Consider the following 15,031-nt stretch of genomic DNA (forward strand, 5'->3'; position numbering starts at 1 on the left):
CCAGCGAAGAATTTGAACGCTTTACGAGTGTTGACTCAAGCGCTGCCACGCATCTCACTCGCAATGCACTAGTAGACGGTGACTATCCACACTCGGCAAGTGCACCAGGTCATGTGTGAACTCCCTCGATCGCGCTGGTAACCGGTAAGTACAGTATGTACTTACAGTACTTGGTGTCAAGTTTGTCTTCTATTCACACTATCACTACAGTTATTTCTTGTCGAAGCGATGAGGCTGGATATACATATTGTATGGCGCGAACTTCGATAGTTCTACAGTCCGGCTACCAACGTATCAAACTAGTTCGGCAAGATAAAATAAAGCATATCAAATCGTGATGCGAGTCCATGGTGATAAAACATACAATAGTGATTTCTTCCTATACACCAGGATACCAAAAAGCTGCAGAATTGTAACCTAGAGATCATCATTGTCGGTTGTCTGGCCAAGGTCAATCTGCACCTCTGACTCCACGTAAAAGCTGGGGAAGATAGATACAACGTCCTCTAGGTACCAGAAGCAATCGCGAGGATGCTTGCTGACGTATGGAGTACCTTGGTCAATAGGACTGGTGGAACTCTCCACATCTTCACAGCGAGCCATTTGCACCCATGTACCACACAAGCCAAGGCCGACATGGAAGCAATCTACGGACGCTGGATCGATGAGTATAGTCAAGTTGTCACGACACGGATTGAATGCATCAGAAGGGGAGTGGGCATCAGACACATCAATGTTGTCCGCGAACGGGTCCTTGATGACGGCTCCGCGACTAGAAGACGTGATGATAGGTCTCGTGATATCAAGAAGTTCATCTGTTGGGGTGCGAATCCAAGGTTCCAACACGACACGAGCGAAGCGACTTCCTAACTCCTGCTCAATCGCTGTAGAGGGAGTATCTGGAACTGAGTTGATAGCTTCTGGCAGCATTATTTCTTTGACTTTGCGCGTGGAGAACTCGACGACACCAGCTGTATGCGTCAAGGGCAATTGAGTTGGACCGAGGAAGGTAAGCAGTGAATCAACTTTGACATCAGTCCACGATACCGTAGTGTTCTGCCCTGTAGTAATGGCTGCAGCCCAAGGGTCATTCGCTGGAGGAGGGGAAATGTTCATGCCATCACCGGGCCCGAAGGTGTCATCCAAAACCTCCTTCGCCATCAACGAGTCAAGGACAACATCTGAGGATACGATTTCAGTGTGATCAGCTTTGAGCGCTTCCTCAAATGTGCCAACCGCCGACGAAGCAGGCGTATCAGTATCATCCTCGGAGTTAAGAGTGGTGGAGATGTACATGCTGAGGCTTCCTCTGTATCCCCAGCACTCCTTGCACGCAGCATCGAACATGCCCGGCAAAACTCGTGCAACCCTAGCCGTCAAAGGAAGCTCCCTGATAGCGAGCTCGGCAACAACTACCGCATGGTTTAAGTTTTCGGTGTGAGTCTCGAAACCAGCAAAAACTCGGTTCCGCTGCATGAAACGGAGGAAAAAGTGGAGTACTGTGGGTGCAATGAAAAGGTTGCGTTCCGACCTGCGTGACCCATGAATACCAGAACAACAAGTAAGGAAGTAGACAAACTTGCCAGATTAAACCTTTATCTCGCATGTATGAAGACATGAAGACCTTGATGGACTTCTCCATGTCTTCAAGGAAAGTTTCAAGTAAACGAGCCATGATATCTCCCTCCCCTTCCTTTGGCTCTAGCTGTTTGCCTGGATGGGCGACCTGTTCCAGTGGATCTTGTATAATGTCGAGGTTTATTTGTTTTGCCTTTGGGACATCATCGTTATCCGAGGCGTCACCGCCCACTTCACAAGTCATGTCTGTATTTCCCTTAGACTTCTTGACTTTGCGGTAGATCGGCAAGCTAGACAGAAGGCCGATGTACAAACGAAACTGCAGAAATAAATCAGAACACTCAAACAACACGAGAAAGTCTATACATGATCCCATAATGATCTGACTCCAGAAGATATCGGCGGCCAAGTACGACCAATCCGGAAATCATCCGCAGCTTGGTGAACCCTATCGATGAGGTTGTTCCGCCTGGATGACGGGGATTAGTTATTTCACATGTGAACAAGAGAAGACAAGTACAGTTCTATTGGCTCGCTCGTGGTGCGCGAATTTTCACCCTCTTCCCATTCCTCCCACCAAGGTACAATTCTTCCTGTAGCGTCCGCGCTCTGTCCTGCATTTCTGCGTCGTCTTCTGTCTTTATTTCTCTGAATGACCTCTTCATCGGAGAGAACCTTCACGGTAGGCAAGCCACCAAGAGCGTCAACTTCGATTTCTTCTCCAGTCTCTGTTGTAAGGCGTTTGTAGCCATACGGCGTAAAATCTTTGAAAGGAATTATGGTGACACCGTGCGGTGCTGCTGGAAACGGAGGAAAAGTTGGAGGCAAGTCGTTAGGACCTGACTTTTTGTGGAAAGATACGGGTTGTTTCTTGGACTCTGGGTTGATCGCCATTGTGAGAATCTTGGTTCAAGAACAAAGGCCTTTGTTGCATTTGGTATTTACATAGATTTTTGACTTATACGATTCCGCGAGTGCATCTAAGTAATAATACGATTTCAATCTCAGCGAATGCTGTAGTTCATATTACATAATAATAGATGCAGGTTCGACTGCGTGTCTGACTCGGAGTTAGTGCCAGTCACTAGTGCCTGTCAGTATTATGTACATGGTGGCACCGTGGGGTGGGTATTGTTTGTTCATCGCCTGCTTATATGCCCTGAGTCATGGTATTGGCGCTGGGCGTCGCTCTATGCTCTAGTTCGTGCCTCGGTATTCGACGTCCTGAAATCGAAGTTGTGGGCGGTGAGTCCTTCCGAGTCCACGTTCTCCTTCAAGTTAGGAGGGCCCTAGACTAGTATACTACAGCTGCAGGAGTAACAGGACGTAAAACTAGGGCCAATCACGAGTGTCCACATTCCCTAGCGATATGACCCTTCGCCTATCCTTGGCAAAAAATGATCCACTTCAGACCACTTTCTTTTGCCCAGAGCGTGCCATACACTACACCTCTGACACAGTGACACGTAATCGACCATTCCTTCAGGGTGGAAGTAAAGCTACTACGACGGTTTGGAAAAATGTCGTTGGAGAATCTATCCATGTGGGCATCATTGAGTGGCCAGCCAACCCTAATGACCGGCCCACAGTGGTGGTGGGGTCTAGGACAATCGAGATGATAAAGATGGGACTATATACATAGTAAGAAACTTACTTAGCGAAATTAAATGTTCATCGCTAATGGATTTCCAAACAGTCCGGAAAAGTTTCAGGGAATTCACAGCGAGTGGTATGAGTGGCAAATCCGTCAGTCTCGCGCGCAAGTGAGTATCTATGTTGTTGTACATGTAAGCATCAGCTGGTTACTGATTAATTCCATATGGACAGCTCGTGCCATTAGAGGTCGCTCGCTCACAGGCATGCATCGCCACTTTTGTAACCACGGTTACACAGGCTCTGTTCAGACAAAAGAAGTCTCCTGCGCTTCTCATATCACCGGAAGCAGTACACATCTTGGATGATATTGTTGTCACCTTTATTTACTTCGAGAGTCAGTGGCGGGAGAGAGAGAGAGCAAGATCTGGAGCGTGGGACTCAGGTTATGCTGCCGGTGTAGCTCTCTAATGGGTATTGTATTGACCAGATCATGTATTTTGTCAGATTACAAGCGGTGACCTTCAGTCGTTGGGTTTTATTAGTATCTCATTCCACCAGAAAAGCAGGCATTTGAACTCTACAAAATAATATTCGCACTATCTTTCTTATTCGCTCCTGAAAATAAGCACACACGGGACCAATGCAGTATATAGTTGACCACGAGCAAAAAGATCAGCTCTGAGATCCAGCGCTGTGCGAGAGAGCAGACCTTGGCAGCCATTGAAAGTAGTTGCGCAAGATAGTCTCATAGAAAGTTGTTTGCGATTCACAGTCAAACTCAAGCGGTGAGAATGAAAATAAAACTCGGTACATGGAATACAGTGGTTTTCGAGATTGGTGAGCAGTTGGACTTGGAGCAGCTTTTGGATGTGGAGACGAGTGACATGGAAATGAGAGGGTCCTGGAATGCCCAGCGGGCCGTCATTCAATACTTAACATTCCAAGTATTAATTCTGTATGTACATACATAGGTCAATGAGAGATAACAAGGAGAAGAGGTGGGCGGCGCCCCACTCACCTTCGCGACAATTCAATCTTCAATCTTCTTCAACATGACAATTTCTGAAAACACACGAGCGACGTAAAAGAGAAATATTAACGCGAAATAACAAGACAGCGTGACATCCAGTACATAAAATCAACAGTTTCAGACCCGGGACTGAGATGACTCTGTAGCTTCAATGAGACATTCCTTTGTGCGCAGGTCAGGTGCTGAATACACAAAAAATATTAAGCAATGAGAACACACCTGTGCAAGTTTCTCTCCTTTGGATAACATAAGGAGGCAGGACTGCAAGCCCTTCAAGCACCACTGCCTTTCAAGCCAGGAGAGGAGGTGGCGATCCCAGAAGACCTTGAATGCACAGTTCAGCTTGTTGTCCGTTATACTAAGAGCTCGCGAGAGATGGAAGACCTCGTCAGCCGCATAAGATTATCCGCAGGAAATCAGGATGGCGATTTCGCAACTCTGCTGCAAGAATGTACAGATGTCATTGTCCACATCTTCGCCGTCTAATGAAATGATGCCAGCAACGCCCTCCCCAGAAGTGTTCACCGAGATCAGATCGGCGATGGTTTCAGGTTGGCATTCATCGAGGGCATCGACAACAAACACCGGAGGCGGACACTCGCGCAGCCTGGATTGCAGGTGCCAGAGAGGGCGGCGAAATAACCCCATCATCTGGTCGCGAAGAGACTTGCTGGAGTCTAGAACCGCAAGATTCTCGCGGATAGCTTGTTCACGTCCTTCTGGACGCTAGGAAAATTGCTCGCAAGCTGGTAAGCAAGGGTCGCAAAGAAATGTCCGGTCGTGGTGCGTTTCGTGTGCTTGCGCGCGAAAAAGAATATTCCCGCGAGTGGAACCTTGCCACGAAAGTGACAAAGAACACTAAGCGGATCGAACGAAGATAACTGGACGAAACTGTGGATTTCTTTGGAGATTATGGATAAGTACGTGATGGTAGGTCGGAGACCCGAGTCTGCGTCAAGTAATACAGAAAGCAACATATATATATGGGGAAAGTGTCATGTGACGTGATGCATAAGCCGATCGGCTTACACCCTCTCATTCTCTCAAGAATTTGCTATGGCGGTTGATCTTGTTCTTCATCAGTCTTCGTGCGTCTGCTATCTTCATCAGAGCCTCGTGATTGTGTGGTACGTTCTTGCGTGGTACGTGTGGTATCTTCATCAGAGCCTCGTTCTTGTGTGATGTATTCTTGCAGTACGTCTGTATCTTCGAGTTCTTGTCCTGGCACCCAAACATCGGCTTCTGGGCCATATCCGCGCCATCGGACCAAGTACTGACACCCGCGCCCGCGTGTTCTTCTGTCGAGTATCCTTTCTATCTCCCACTCTTCCGTTCCGGCCGCCGTTACCACGGGACCCGGCCGTTGCAGTTCGCGAGAGGGGAATAGGTCTGCGTTGTTTGGCACGTGCCGTTTCAGCTCTGAAACGTGGAAAGTCGGGAAAACGTTAGTATGTTCTGGTAGGTCTAGAGTGTAAGTTGAAGACTCAGGGTTCGCAGACACTATTGCGTAGGGTCCATCGAACCGAGGCATAAATTTTGCAACTCGTTTATTGCTTCCGTTGAGGTATTCGTGTCGTCGGTGTGCCGTTGAGAGATACACGAGATCGCCTGTCGCGAATGAAGGTTCGTCACTCCTGTGTGCGTTTGCAGCGTTTGCTTGTGCTACTTTTGATGCTAGCAAGGCATCGTGTGCGTCTGCAATGTCTGTCTTAAGTGAAACGATCGCGTCAAGCGCATTCGTGGTATCTGTTGGGAAGTCTTCCCGTGTTGCGCGCACGTTCTCCGTCGTCAGTGGCGGTATCAAACGAGGTGCTCTCCCGAGGTGTAGATGGAAGTGTGTGTACCCCGTTGACGCGTTCTTCGTCGACATCATGTTGAATCTGATCCGGGGGAGTGCGTTCACCCATCCTGTTTGGTGCCTGTCTACAAAGAATCTGAGGGCCTGATCAACTGTTTTGTTAGTGCGTTCGCTAGATCCATCCGTTTGTGGATGGTACGCCGTCGACATTTTCAACTTTACCCCAGTCAGACGATGAAGCGCCTTCCAAAACTTACTAGTGAACAGTTTATCGCGATCGGATATAATGTTCAATGGGAGGCCATTTTCGCAGTACCAGTTGTTGAAGAACAGGTTGGCGATCTCTCGAGCGTTCATATTCATACGACAGGGCACCAATCGGATGTCTGCGCCTAGGCGGTCGGTGATGGTCATTATCCCGTCAAAGCCCTTCTCGGTTGGTAAAGGTCCTATGAAGTCGATGGCGATGGAGTCACCGCGGCCGTCGGGCACTGGCAGTGGGTGTAATGGGCCGGCAGGTTTCGTTGTTCGACTTTTGTTCCTCGCGCATTCAGTGCAAGCCGGTATGTAACTTTCTTCGAGGTCGCGTCTCATATTCGGCCAGTAGAATGATTCACGGATCGCTGCGTATGATTTGTCTATGCCGAAATGTCCTAGCTGGTCGTGCGCCAGCCGGAAGATAGTTTCTCGTAAATGCGTTACGCGTGGCACTACCAATCGGTCGTTGAGGTATAGTAGTCCTTCGTGGTGTCGTAGACCTGGCAGTGAGTCAGTCAACTTCATCAATTTCACGCACCAGGGATCTGTCAGGTATCCTGTCTGGATGTCTTTCAACATCGAGGTGTCTGGTGTCACGGACAATATCAGTGCGATGGGTTTGATGTGTTTGTCGAGTTCTGCGGGCATGTGTCGTGTCTGTTTTGCGTATGATGGTGCATCGTCGCATTCCGGGGGCAGTCGTGATAAGGCATCCGCCACCGTATTGTCCTCACCGCGAATGTATTGGATAGTGAAATCGTACTGACTGAAAAATTCCTGCCATCTTGCTTGTCTACGTGACAATTCACGTTGTGTCAGGAAGTTTTCTAATGTTCGGTGGTCGGTATAGACAGTGAACGGAGTCCCTAGCAGTTCGATGCGCCATTTCTTGAGGGCACGTACAACGGCCAGCAACTCTTTCTCGTGAACAGGATAATTCAGTTGCGCTTCACGCAATTGCATCGAGTCAAACGCGACTGGTTTCGCGTTTTGAGGCGTTGGGCCAACACTTAACATCGCGCCAGTGCGCCAGTCGCTCGCGTCGCATGTCACGAAGATTTTGTTCTTTCCGAGGTTGTCGTGATCGATCGTTGTCAAGCAATCACGACTTACGACTAGGCGCTTAATCGCATCGAACGCCGTCTGGTGCTTGTTTGACCAGCCGGGCCACTCGACTTCACTAGACTTTGTCGTTAATGGCGTTAGAATCCGAGTGTGGTCCGCGAGATGAGGCAAGAATTGGTCTAGGTATCTGACGAGTCCTAAGAATGAGCGCACGTCGCTTGTCGATCTCGGTATGGGCCAGTCCAGGATTCTCTTTGCCTTCGAAGCGTCCGCCTCGATACCAGCTGCTGAGATGCGGTGTCCTAGAAAGTCGATTTCGGTACAGAAAAGGGCCGTCTTCTTTGGTGAGCAAAACAGGCTCGCTTTTCGTAGTGCCTCGAGCACTAGTTTCACGTTCTTCGCGTGTTCGGCGACCGTTTCGGACCAGATAATAATATCGTCGAGATATGCGTGACAAATCTTCCCTATCAGTCCACGTAATGCGATGAACATCCTGCGTTGGTGGGTCGCAGGTGCGTTTCTGCCACCTTGAGGCATCACGGTCCATTCGTGTAGTCCTCGAGGCGTGTCGATCGCGGTGTACTTGATATCGTCTGGGTGTACTCGTGTTTGGAAAAACGAGTTAGTCATATCTATCTTGCCGAAGATTTTACCTTTTGCGCAATCACGTAGGATCTCATCGATGCGCGGTAGAGGATGGTTGTCCGGCACTGTGTTCGCATTCAGTGCACGGTAGTCGTTCACCCACCGCGGCAGTACTGTCGGGTCCTTCTTCGGTATGAGGAAGGCTGGGGACACAAACGAACTAGATGATGGCCTTAGGCGACCCGCTTCGATATGTTGGTCTAGCAGTGCGTCCCAGGCCTCACGGTATTTTCTCGGCGTATTGTATCTTCTACATTGTATTATTTTGTTTGGGTCCTTGAGCATTATTCGGTGTACGATGTCTGTTGGCAGTTCGTCGATGTGTGGGATATCATTCGGGAATCTGTCGATGTACTTTCGACGCATTTCCCTGTCGAGGCGGTCCAGTTGTTCTTTGTTGTTCTCTATGAACGCTAATGTGTCAATTCTTTCTCGCAACAAACTTGCCACATAGGCCGTGTTGGGCGTGTCAATTGTCGTATCCATTTCATTGTTGTTCCGACAATTGTCCAAGGCAGTCTTGAGTTCGTTGACAACCGTCTTCCGCAGGAGCAACATCTGGTGTCGAGACGGTATGTGTACCTTTCCTTTGCGTGCGCAAGTGGGGGGGTTCAACAGATCGTAATTTGAGCCTTTCACCATACATGTCCGCGAGTCATGATCTATAACAAGGCAATTATGTGATAAGAAAGGTCCTCCAAGGAGGAGCGGCACAGCCAGTCTCGGTGCAATAATAGCGCGAACCGCGCGCGAAGTCCAATCATGACTAACAGAAGACGGAGACAACAGAACATATTCAGAAAAGGAGAAAGGGGAAGAAAGAGAATCGTCCATAAACGCCGAATTGGCTTCGATCTTTGTATGTAGTTTGCATCTACGCAGTCCAAGCTTGTTGACGATGCTTTCATCAATCAGAACTAGATGTGACCCATGGTCAATTAACGCGTCGACACGTTCAAAGGAATCGGATGATGGTCCTGTCAAGAGACAGGGCCACATGATGTGGGCGGTTTCAAAAGGGGCTACGCACATGTCATCCTCAGAGTCAGTCCCGTCATCAAGCACCGATGATGGCATCACCACGCCTACTGGTCCCACTGCGGCAACTGTTCTTGTCTTCGGTTTCGCCGCGAGGGCGTCCGATTCTGTGAGTGCTTTGTAGGCCGAGGCGTCGGGTGCTCCTTCGGTGCATTCTCTCGATTGGTGTGACACATAGAATTTCCTGCATTTGAAACAACCTTTATGCTTCATCAGCAACGCGCGTTCAGAGTCTGTCAGTGAACCCAAGCGGGAGGACGACGTATGTGTCTTCAATGATGAGTTCCTGCTAGTGGTTGCGGTGCGTCTAGACAACTTGTGTAGGTCCTCGGCTATCTTCCTGTGAGCAGCGAGGTCCTCGAGACGTTTGTCGTTGAGATGTTTGACCTCTTCGATCCACGTCTTAAGTGTGAGATTGTCGGCGAGATTTGCCCTGAGCACGGGAATGGTCAGCTCTTCACAGATGTTTGCTTCGAGCTGGTTCCGTAATTGCGCATCTGACAAGTGTGTCGTACCGCCATATAACAAGGCGTTCTGGTTTTGTAACTCTAGAGCCCACTCGTAGAATGGTCGGTTTCCCTGTTGGGATCCCAGGACCTTACGACGCAGTTTGGTGTCCCAATGGCTTTCAAGCCAGGCGCTCTTGAGTGCCGTCATGTAGTCTGCGAATGTTCCTCCGTCCAACGTTGCTCTTTGAGTCAAGTACCAAGTGTGGAGGCGAGGGTCTAACATCCCGAACGCGATCATCTTTACTTGGTCTTGAGCCTCGATCTCCTTGTGCATGAAGTACGTCGTGCAGGCATTGTCCCAATCACGAGCGACTTCCGGAGTGAGTTCGCCAGCCAAGAGTTTGGGCGGTTTGTTGGGGGCGGATTGTTCCACTCTTGCTGACTTAGTCATCGTACGTGGATAGTTACAGGATATATGCGTGTCTTTTGTATCGGATTCAGAGGAGGAAGAGTCGTAATACCTTTTTATGGGTACGATGTGGCGGGCGGGTGTATCGTCTGAAGAAATAGACGTCAGGGGAGATGGGGGCGGTTCGGGTACAGGTTCTTGTCTTTCCTTCCTTGTACGCTGTCGCGTGACTAAAGGTTCGGAGACGGTTGGTTCCCTTCGTGAAGAAGGCAGTTTGTCAGGTCAGATAGCGGGCGGGGAGGCCCGGCGGTCTGCAAGTATGATGGTTCAAAGATTATCAGTTTCGTTTCAGTTAAAAAAAAAGTGGAACCTTGCCACGAAAGTGACAAAGAACACTAAGCGGATCGAACGAAGATAACTGGACGAAACTGTGGATTTCTTTGGAGATTATGGATAAGTACGTGATGGTAGGTCGGAGACCCGAGTCTGCGTCAAGTAATACAGAAAGCAACATATATATATGGGGAAAGTGTCATGTGACGTGATGCATAAGCCGATCGGCTTACAGCGAGCCTTGTTTCGGTTTTCGTCTCCTCTGTCATTTTCAGACCTTTCATCCTTTCGGCCACAGTGAATGTCACGGCAGACTTCCCGACGCATGCTGTGCCATGCAGCCAAATGATCTGGCTCATCTCTCGCTTGTCCAACAATCCGTAGATCAATTCGAGAAGGTTCACTCGGGTCTCTTCCAAACATTTTGGATGGGGCTGGCGTTCAGCGTTCAGGGGAGTCATATTCAGCACCCAGGACAGCGACCTGGGACAGCTTCTCCCAAGTTCCTTCAGCCATTGCTAGAAGCTCGCCAGGAACTGTCAGTCGGGTCAGAGAGCGAGAAAGGTGATAAGGGAAGGAGATATTTACATCAATCTCACAACAGAGGTTGACGATAGAATGCGACACAAAATGGGAGTCGGAATAGGTGGAAGTAGTACTAGTTTAGTTCAGCGGTGTGATTAGAAATTGTAATGGCGATGGCTATCTCGGAGGGGACAACATGCGACGTTAATTGAGGAGTCAATTTCTAAAATGTAACTTCGTTTGAAATCAAAAAGGCTTAAGTGGTGATGGCCGGTGATGTTGAAACGATCGAGCAACAAAGATATCACAGGATGCTTGCGCACGAGAATGGACGATTGATTGCGATTATATTCGAAGTCGATAGATGGCTCGTGGTTGAACGTTGAACTTTGCAGTCAAGTTGAAAAGATAAGCGGGCGCTTGTCTCGCTGCCTGCAAGGTCCGACCAGCTGGAGGGCACGAGGTGGCAGCAAGTTGCACAGGAAGTTTGGGGTAAGTAATACTAACCAAAATTCCGGATATTCCAGGATCGAAATATTCTGGTACGCGTACCGTCGACCATATCAAGGAGTCCAAATGCATCATCGCATGAACGTTTGCTGTATTATAAGCAATTGCCAAATTGCTGAACGTTGAACACCCGCGCAGCTGCAGTGAGCTTGAATGTGTTCTACTGCATGATATCGCATTCCCACACCGATATATCCTTGAAGCGTCCTGCACCCGGTGTGTTCACACTGTATTGATTGAAGGGTTTAAATCATCATCAACTAGATCCTAGATGTCAAGAGCAGGCTTCGTCTTTCGTTGTGGTACCGTCCCCCGGGAGTCGGGACAGGGCTTCGCCGAATTCCCATCACGTGCGAGAATGCTGTGCTCCCTTCCGCATATAGCCGTCCAGCGGTTGAAGACTGAAGTTCCTCAAATGCCTGATATCTAATTATTGATATCTGGTTGTGACTAGGTATAACCCGAGTATGATGCAGCTCTACTTTACAATGGACCGCGTAGATCTTGCAATGAAACCGTCGATCTTATCCATTGTTGGACGGTCCGTAGGAGAAACCGACAAGCAATGCTGGACGAATTTCACATGTTCCTCATGCATCTCCGACCCGCAACGGACTGGATTCACGCCATTGTGTCGCGCAGAAAGTACGCGCAGAACGTCGTCCAGCCACCAGTATGGTAACTTTTCGGAGAGCACCTAAAAGGTATCAGTTGAAGTGATGAAGTAAGAGTGATACATCAACTTAGCATACATGAAGCATGATGCATCCGAAAGAATAGATATCGGACGCGTTACCGAGCTCCTGGTCATCGTCGTCGATCAATTCCGGGGCCGTCCAGCGCAAAGCACTGCAATGATAGGACTGAAAGAGTTCGCCGCACATGGATACGACTGAAGACAGTCCATAGTCTGTGAGACGGACATTGTGGCGCTCATCGATGAGGACATTATTCTACATCCGCTGTCAGCAGGCTCCACCGGGACTTGGAAGATACTGACACTACTGAGATTGCCATGTATTATGGAATTGCTGTGGACTGTTGATGAAACCGGTGAGGTGTACTTAATTGGCGGAATATCTTCGTACTTACGAAATTGAAGCCCAGCTGCGACATGAGATAGCTGGATCCGGGTTGAGGAATGAGCAGAAAATTTGTTTGACGAGCTGAGAAACGCACAAGCAAAAATTTCGTAGCGATTGGGAGGTTTTGATTCTTGATGCTCAGGTAGCTGGTCAACGACCCGTTCTCCATCCAAGGCAAAACCAAACATGGAAGGCTAGAACCGAAGCCAGTAGTAGTACCGTAGATAGGTAATAGATTTTCATGGGAGAGAGACATCCAGCCTTGCACTTCTTTCAGGATGATCTAGTATGTCTAGGGATCAGCGTTGAAATGTTTCTCGGCATTGCTGAGGCTGACTTTTTGAGCCTCCCTAATGTTCTCTTCATCGTCATCTCGTACCTTAATGGACTTGACAGCGACCTGAGCAATTATCAATACTACCAAGGATATAAATAGAAATTTGCTTGACCTTCTCCTTTTTTGTCTTGTTCCGCAAGACACACTGAAAAGTATTGCCAAGCCCCCCCGAAGGTACGGCAAAGTCTTGCACTATCGTCAGCGAACGGGCCTCAATGTTCGGGCCTCGTGTTTGAATCTGTTTCAAAACTTTTATTATGTTTTTTATTGCAGAATATAGTACAATTCTTACCGATTGCACGCTTTTACGGCGGAACAAATTCAAACTGAACTTGCGCGCAGGGCCTTTCCCTTTGTCAGGAATATCAGGTATAGAACTGAGCAACGTAGACGCTATTTGTTCATTTGGATCAATAATGTGACTTGTCCCGGAAGCATGTGTCAAATGAAATGTGTTGGCAGTAACCTGAATGACCAGGAGTAAGTATTTGCATAGGAGCCTGGACAGAGAGAATACATACTTTGTACTTGAGAGATGCCGTAGCTTCATCTTGATCGGAGCATTGGGTCGATCGATTCACGGCCGAGACTTTTTGATTTTGATCTCCAGAATCGCATTAGCTAACTGTCGAAGGCACATTTTGATCAATACCTTCCGACTGTAATTCTTTTCTGAGAAATTTCAGAATGTCATTTGTGGATGGTCGAGCACGAGGTCGTGAGAAACATTGTTGTATTAGTCGCCAATGTGCATCTGAAATCGGACTGTGGGTAGGCCTCTGTTGTGTACGTCCATTTGCGACTTTGATGACGATAGTTCTCCAGTGTTTGACATCAGACCAGGGTTCGTTTCCAGAAAGGACCTACGCCGACAAAATGTCGCTATCAGCATTTCGAATAGTTACGCACACATTAGAGTCATACTTTGAGCGCTAGACAGCCAAATGAGTAGACATCACTTCGAATGTCTGGTCGGATAGATGCATCAGACTCCCCAAAAATCAGAAGCTCGGGAGCGCTGTAGCGAATTGCTCCTGGTTGTGCACAAGACCGTTCAAGATATGAAAAACCCGTGATATCCCCGAGCATGGACGATAAGCCAAAGTCTGTGAGGACAGCCCTTTTTTCGTCATTCAGGAGTACGTTGTTCTGCGAGTAAGGTAGTAAGATACTGTCAAAACTCTCCAAGATAACCCGTCTTACTGGAGTTAAATCACCGTGAACCACCGGGATGCCATGCACTACGTCAAACATGAATATATATATGAGCAAGACGTAGACACACAATGCATTGAATACACACGATAACGGAGACCCGATGCAATGTCTTGAAGCTGAATATCAAACTATTGGTGAGATAGGTGGGTGTGTTATCAAGCAGAAAAGCTCACTAGGCGGAGGCGATCAGACAGAGGAATACCTTCGTATTTCTGGAGATAAGCTGCTAGCGAACCATTTTCGTACCAAGGGGAGACCATAGATATAGAGGGGCTAAAACCTCTTGCTATGCCTAGTAGTGGCAAGATATTCGCATGGACAAGTCTCTTCCACGTTCCAAGTTCACGTCGCAGCGCCTTTAAATATAGTAAGCAAATGGGTCGGCAGTGTAATTTTGCAAATTACCTTTTCCTGTGATGCACTGGCCTCTCCAGATTGGAACCTGATTGCTTTGACTGCAACCTGGAAACATGAGATGTATGCTGGTCGTCAATGCGAGCAATCGTACCATGTCATGTGTTGCACCAGTTTGTAGCGTGCAGCGCCATATGTCACCAAACCCTCCTCCAGCTGAACAAAAAAAACAGGTGCGTGTGATACGCTCTGTGAGGTCGACGAGATCGCTGATCGACTGCCTGGACATTGCGAGGGTGGGATTTGATGAGGTGGGGGTAGAAAGGTCCAGCGTCAAGATACACACCAACCCTGCCAGAGGTTCTATAATTTGCGTAAGGCAGTTTAAATAGATGTTACGCACCTCGTGTTCACTGGATTACGAATCTTGAAGGGAACTATACCTGGTATGGCGGCTTTCTTAGTTTTTATGTTTGACAGACCTATTCTGCTAGCCGCCCATGTTGGCCCCACTTTTATTTCTGATGTATTGCCCACTAACGAAAAGAGTGAAAAAAGAGAGGAGATGTAACTCCACCAGAAAGATGTTCATGTGTAGATGCTATGCTATCAAAATCAGTCATTTGTACCAGCCAGAGCAATGAAAGATGAAACTGGATTCAAGTGCCTTGCCGAGTTGAATTTTCTGAGATGGCTGGCACTAAACTCTATACTCCGCGGGCCAGAAGACAAAATCGCTGTGATCATGCAGCGGGGCCCCACGTTGGGCAGTGTAAAAAGTTAATCTTCTTCCGAACTGGGAA

General features: G+C 48.3%; 6 protein-coding genes across 6 annotated transcripts; 1 reads left to right on the forward strand and 5 right to left on the reverse strand.

The window, feature by feature from the left end:
• Nucleotides 1-169: 169 nt before the first annotated feature.
• Nucleotides 170-2,541, reverse strand: HD556DRAFT_1347141 (uncharacterized protein). Its single transcript, XM_041302268.1, has 4 exons — nucleotides 2,099-2,541; nucleotides 1,945-2,047; nucleotides 1,584-1,897; nucleotides 170-1,531 (listed from the first exon to the last, which is right to left on the reverse strand). The coding sequence occupies exons 1-4, from the start codon at nucleotides 2,470-2,472 to the stop codon at nucleotides 418-420; spliced, it is 1,905 nt and encodes a 634-aa protein (XP_041163734.1). The 5' UTR covers nucleotides 2,473-2,541; the 3' UTR covers nucleotides 170-417.
• A 119-nt stretch (nucleotides 2,542-2,660) lies between these two features.
• On the forward strand, nucleotides 2,661-4,127 carry HD556DRAFT_1347145 (uncharacterized protein). Its single transcript, XM_041302269.1, has 3 exons — nucleotides 2,661-3,219; nucleotides 3,275-3,341; nucleotides 3,406-4,127. Exons 1-3 carry the CDS (start codon nucleotides 2,948-2,950, stop codon nucleotides 3,640-3,642), a joined length of 576 nt encoding a protein of 191 aa, XP_041163735.1. The 5' UTR covers nucleotides 2,661-2,947; the 3' UTR covers nucleotides 3,643-4,127.
• A 1,611-nt stretch (nucleotides 4,128-5,738) lies between these two features.
• On the reverse strand, nucleotides 5,739-6,074 carry HD556DRAFT_1215762 (uncharacterized protein; the record flags this gene model as incomplete). Its single annotated transcript, XM_041296676.1, has 1 exon — nucleotides 5,739-6,074. A coding segment is annotated over one exon (336 nt), but the record flags the coding sequence as incomplete, so codon positions are not given.
• Nucleotides 6,075-7,274: 1,200 nt separating this feature from the next.
• Nucleotides 7,275-7,496, reverse strand: HD556DRAFT_1201013 (uncharacterized protein; the record flags this gene model as incomplete). Its single annotated transcript, XM_041296387.1, has 1 exon — nucleotides 7,275-7,496. A coding segment is annotated over one exon (222 nt), but the record flags the coding sequence as incomplete, so codon positions are not given.
• Nucleotides 7,497-10,357: 2,861 nt separating this feature from the next.
• On the reverse strand, nucleotides 10,358-10,660 carry HD556DRAFT_1231615 (uncharacterized protein; the record flags this gene model as incomplete). The annotated part of the gene is made up of 1 exon (XM_041297447.1): nucleotides 10,358-10,660. One exon carries the CDS (start codon nucleotides 10,658-10,660, stop codon nucleotides 10,358-10,360), a length of 303 nt encoding a protein of 100 aa, XP_041163738.1.
• A 981-nt stretch (nucleotides 10,661-11,641) lies between these two features.
• HD556DRAFT_1266166 (kinase-like domain-containing protein) lies at nucleotides 11,642-15,006 on the reverse strand. Its single transcript, XM_041299114.1, has 16 exons — nucleotides 14,632-15,006; nucleotides 14,383-14,579; nucleotides 14,280-14,336; nucleotides 14,048-14,230; nucleotides 13,960-13,990; nucleotides 13,860-13,897; nucleotides 13,581-13,805; nucleotides 13,309-13,519; nucleotides 13,178-13,260; nucleotides 12,949-13,122; nucleotides 12,769-12,894; nucleotides 12,657-12,719; nucleotides 12,414-12,602; nucleotides 12,235-12,357; nucleotides 11,987-12,187; nucleotides 11,642-11,931 (listed from the first exon to the last, which is right to left on the reverse strand). Exons 2-16 carry the CDS (start codon nucleotides 14,515-14,517, stop codon nucleotides 11,713-11,715), a joined length of 2,058 nt encoding a protein of 685 aa, XP_041163739.1. The 5' UTR covers nucleotides 14,518-14,579; nucleotides 14,632-15,006; the 3' UTR covers nucleotides 11,642-11,712.
• Between the last annotated feature and the right edge of the window lie 25 nt (nucleotides 15,007-15,031).

The sequence above is a fragment of the Suillus plorans genome, assembly GCF_016647745.1.
Source record: "Suillus plorans strain S12 chromosome Unknown HD556scaffold_11, whole genome shotgun sequence".
Classification (NCBI taxonomy): domain Eukaryota; kingdom Fungi; phylum Basidiomycota; class Agaricomycetes; order Boletales; family Suillaceae; genus Suillus; species Suillus plorans.

Bases quoted from the DNA above. Each gene is read 5' to 3' on its own strand.
- HD556DRAFT_1266166 (XM_041299114.1), bottom strand. From the start codon at position 14,517: ATGTCCAGGCAGTCGATCAGCGATCTCGTCGACCTCACAGAGCGTATC. The intron at 13,991-14,047 runs GTGAGCTTTTCT...TTTGATATTCAG, and splicing joins TGTCTGATCGCCTCCGCCTA to CTTCAAGACATTGCATCGGG. The intron at 13,520-13,580 runs GTATGACTCTAA...TTGTCGGCGTAG, and splicing joins TTGGCTGTCTAGCGCTCAAA to GTCCTTTCTGGAAACGAACC.
- HD556DRAFT_1347145 (XM_041302269.1), top strand. From the start codon at position 2,948: ATGACCCTTCGCCTATCCTTGGCAAAAAATGATCCACTTCAGACCACT. The intron at 3,220-3,274 runs GTAAGAAACTTA...ATTTCCAAACAG, and splicing joins AAGATGGGACTATATACATA to TCCGGAAAAGTTTCAGGGAA. The intron at 3,342-3,405 runs GTGAGTATCTAT...CCATATGGACAG, and splicing joins TCCGTCAGTCTCGCGCGCAA to CTCGTGCCATTAGAGGTCGC.
- HD556DRAFT_1347141 (XM_041302268.1), bottom strand. From the start codon at position 2,472: ATGGCGATCAACCCAGAGTCCAAGAAACAACCCGTATCTTTCCACAAA. The intron at 2,048-2,098 runs GTACTTGTCTTC...CCCGTCATCCAG, and splicing joins ACGAGCGAGCCAATAGAACT to GCGGAACAACCTCATCGATA. The intron at 1,532-1,583 runs GCAAGTTTGTCT...TGGGTCACGCAG, and splicing joins CGAGATAAAGGTTTAATCTG to GTCGGAACGCAACCTTTTCA.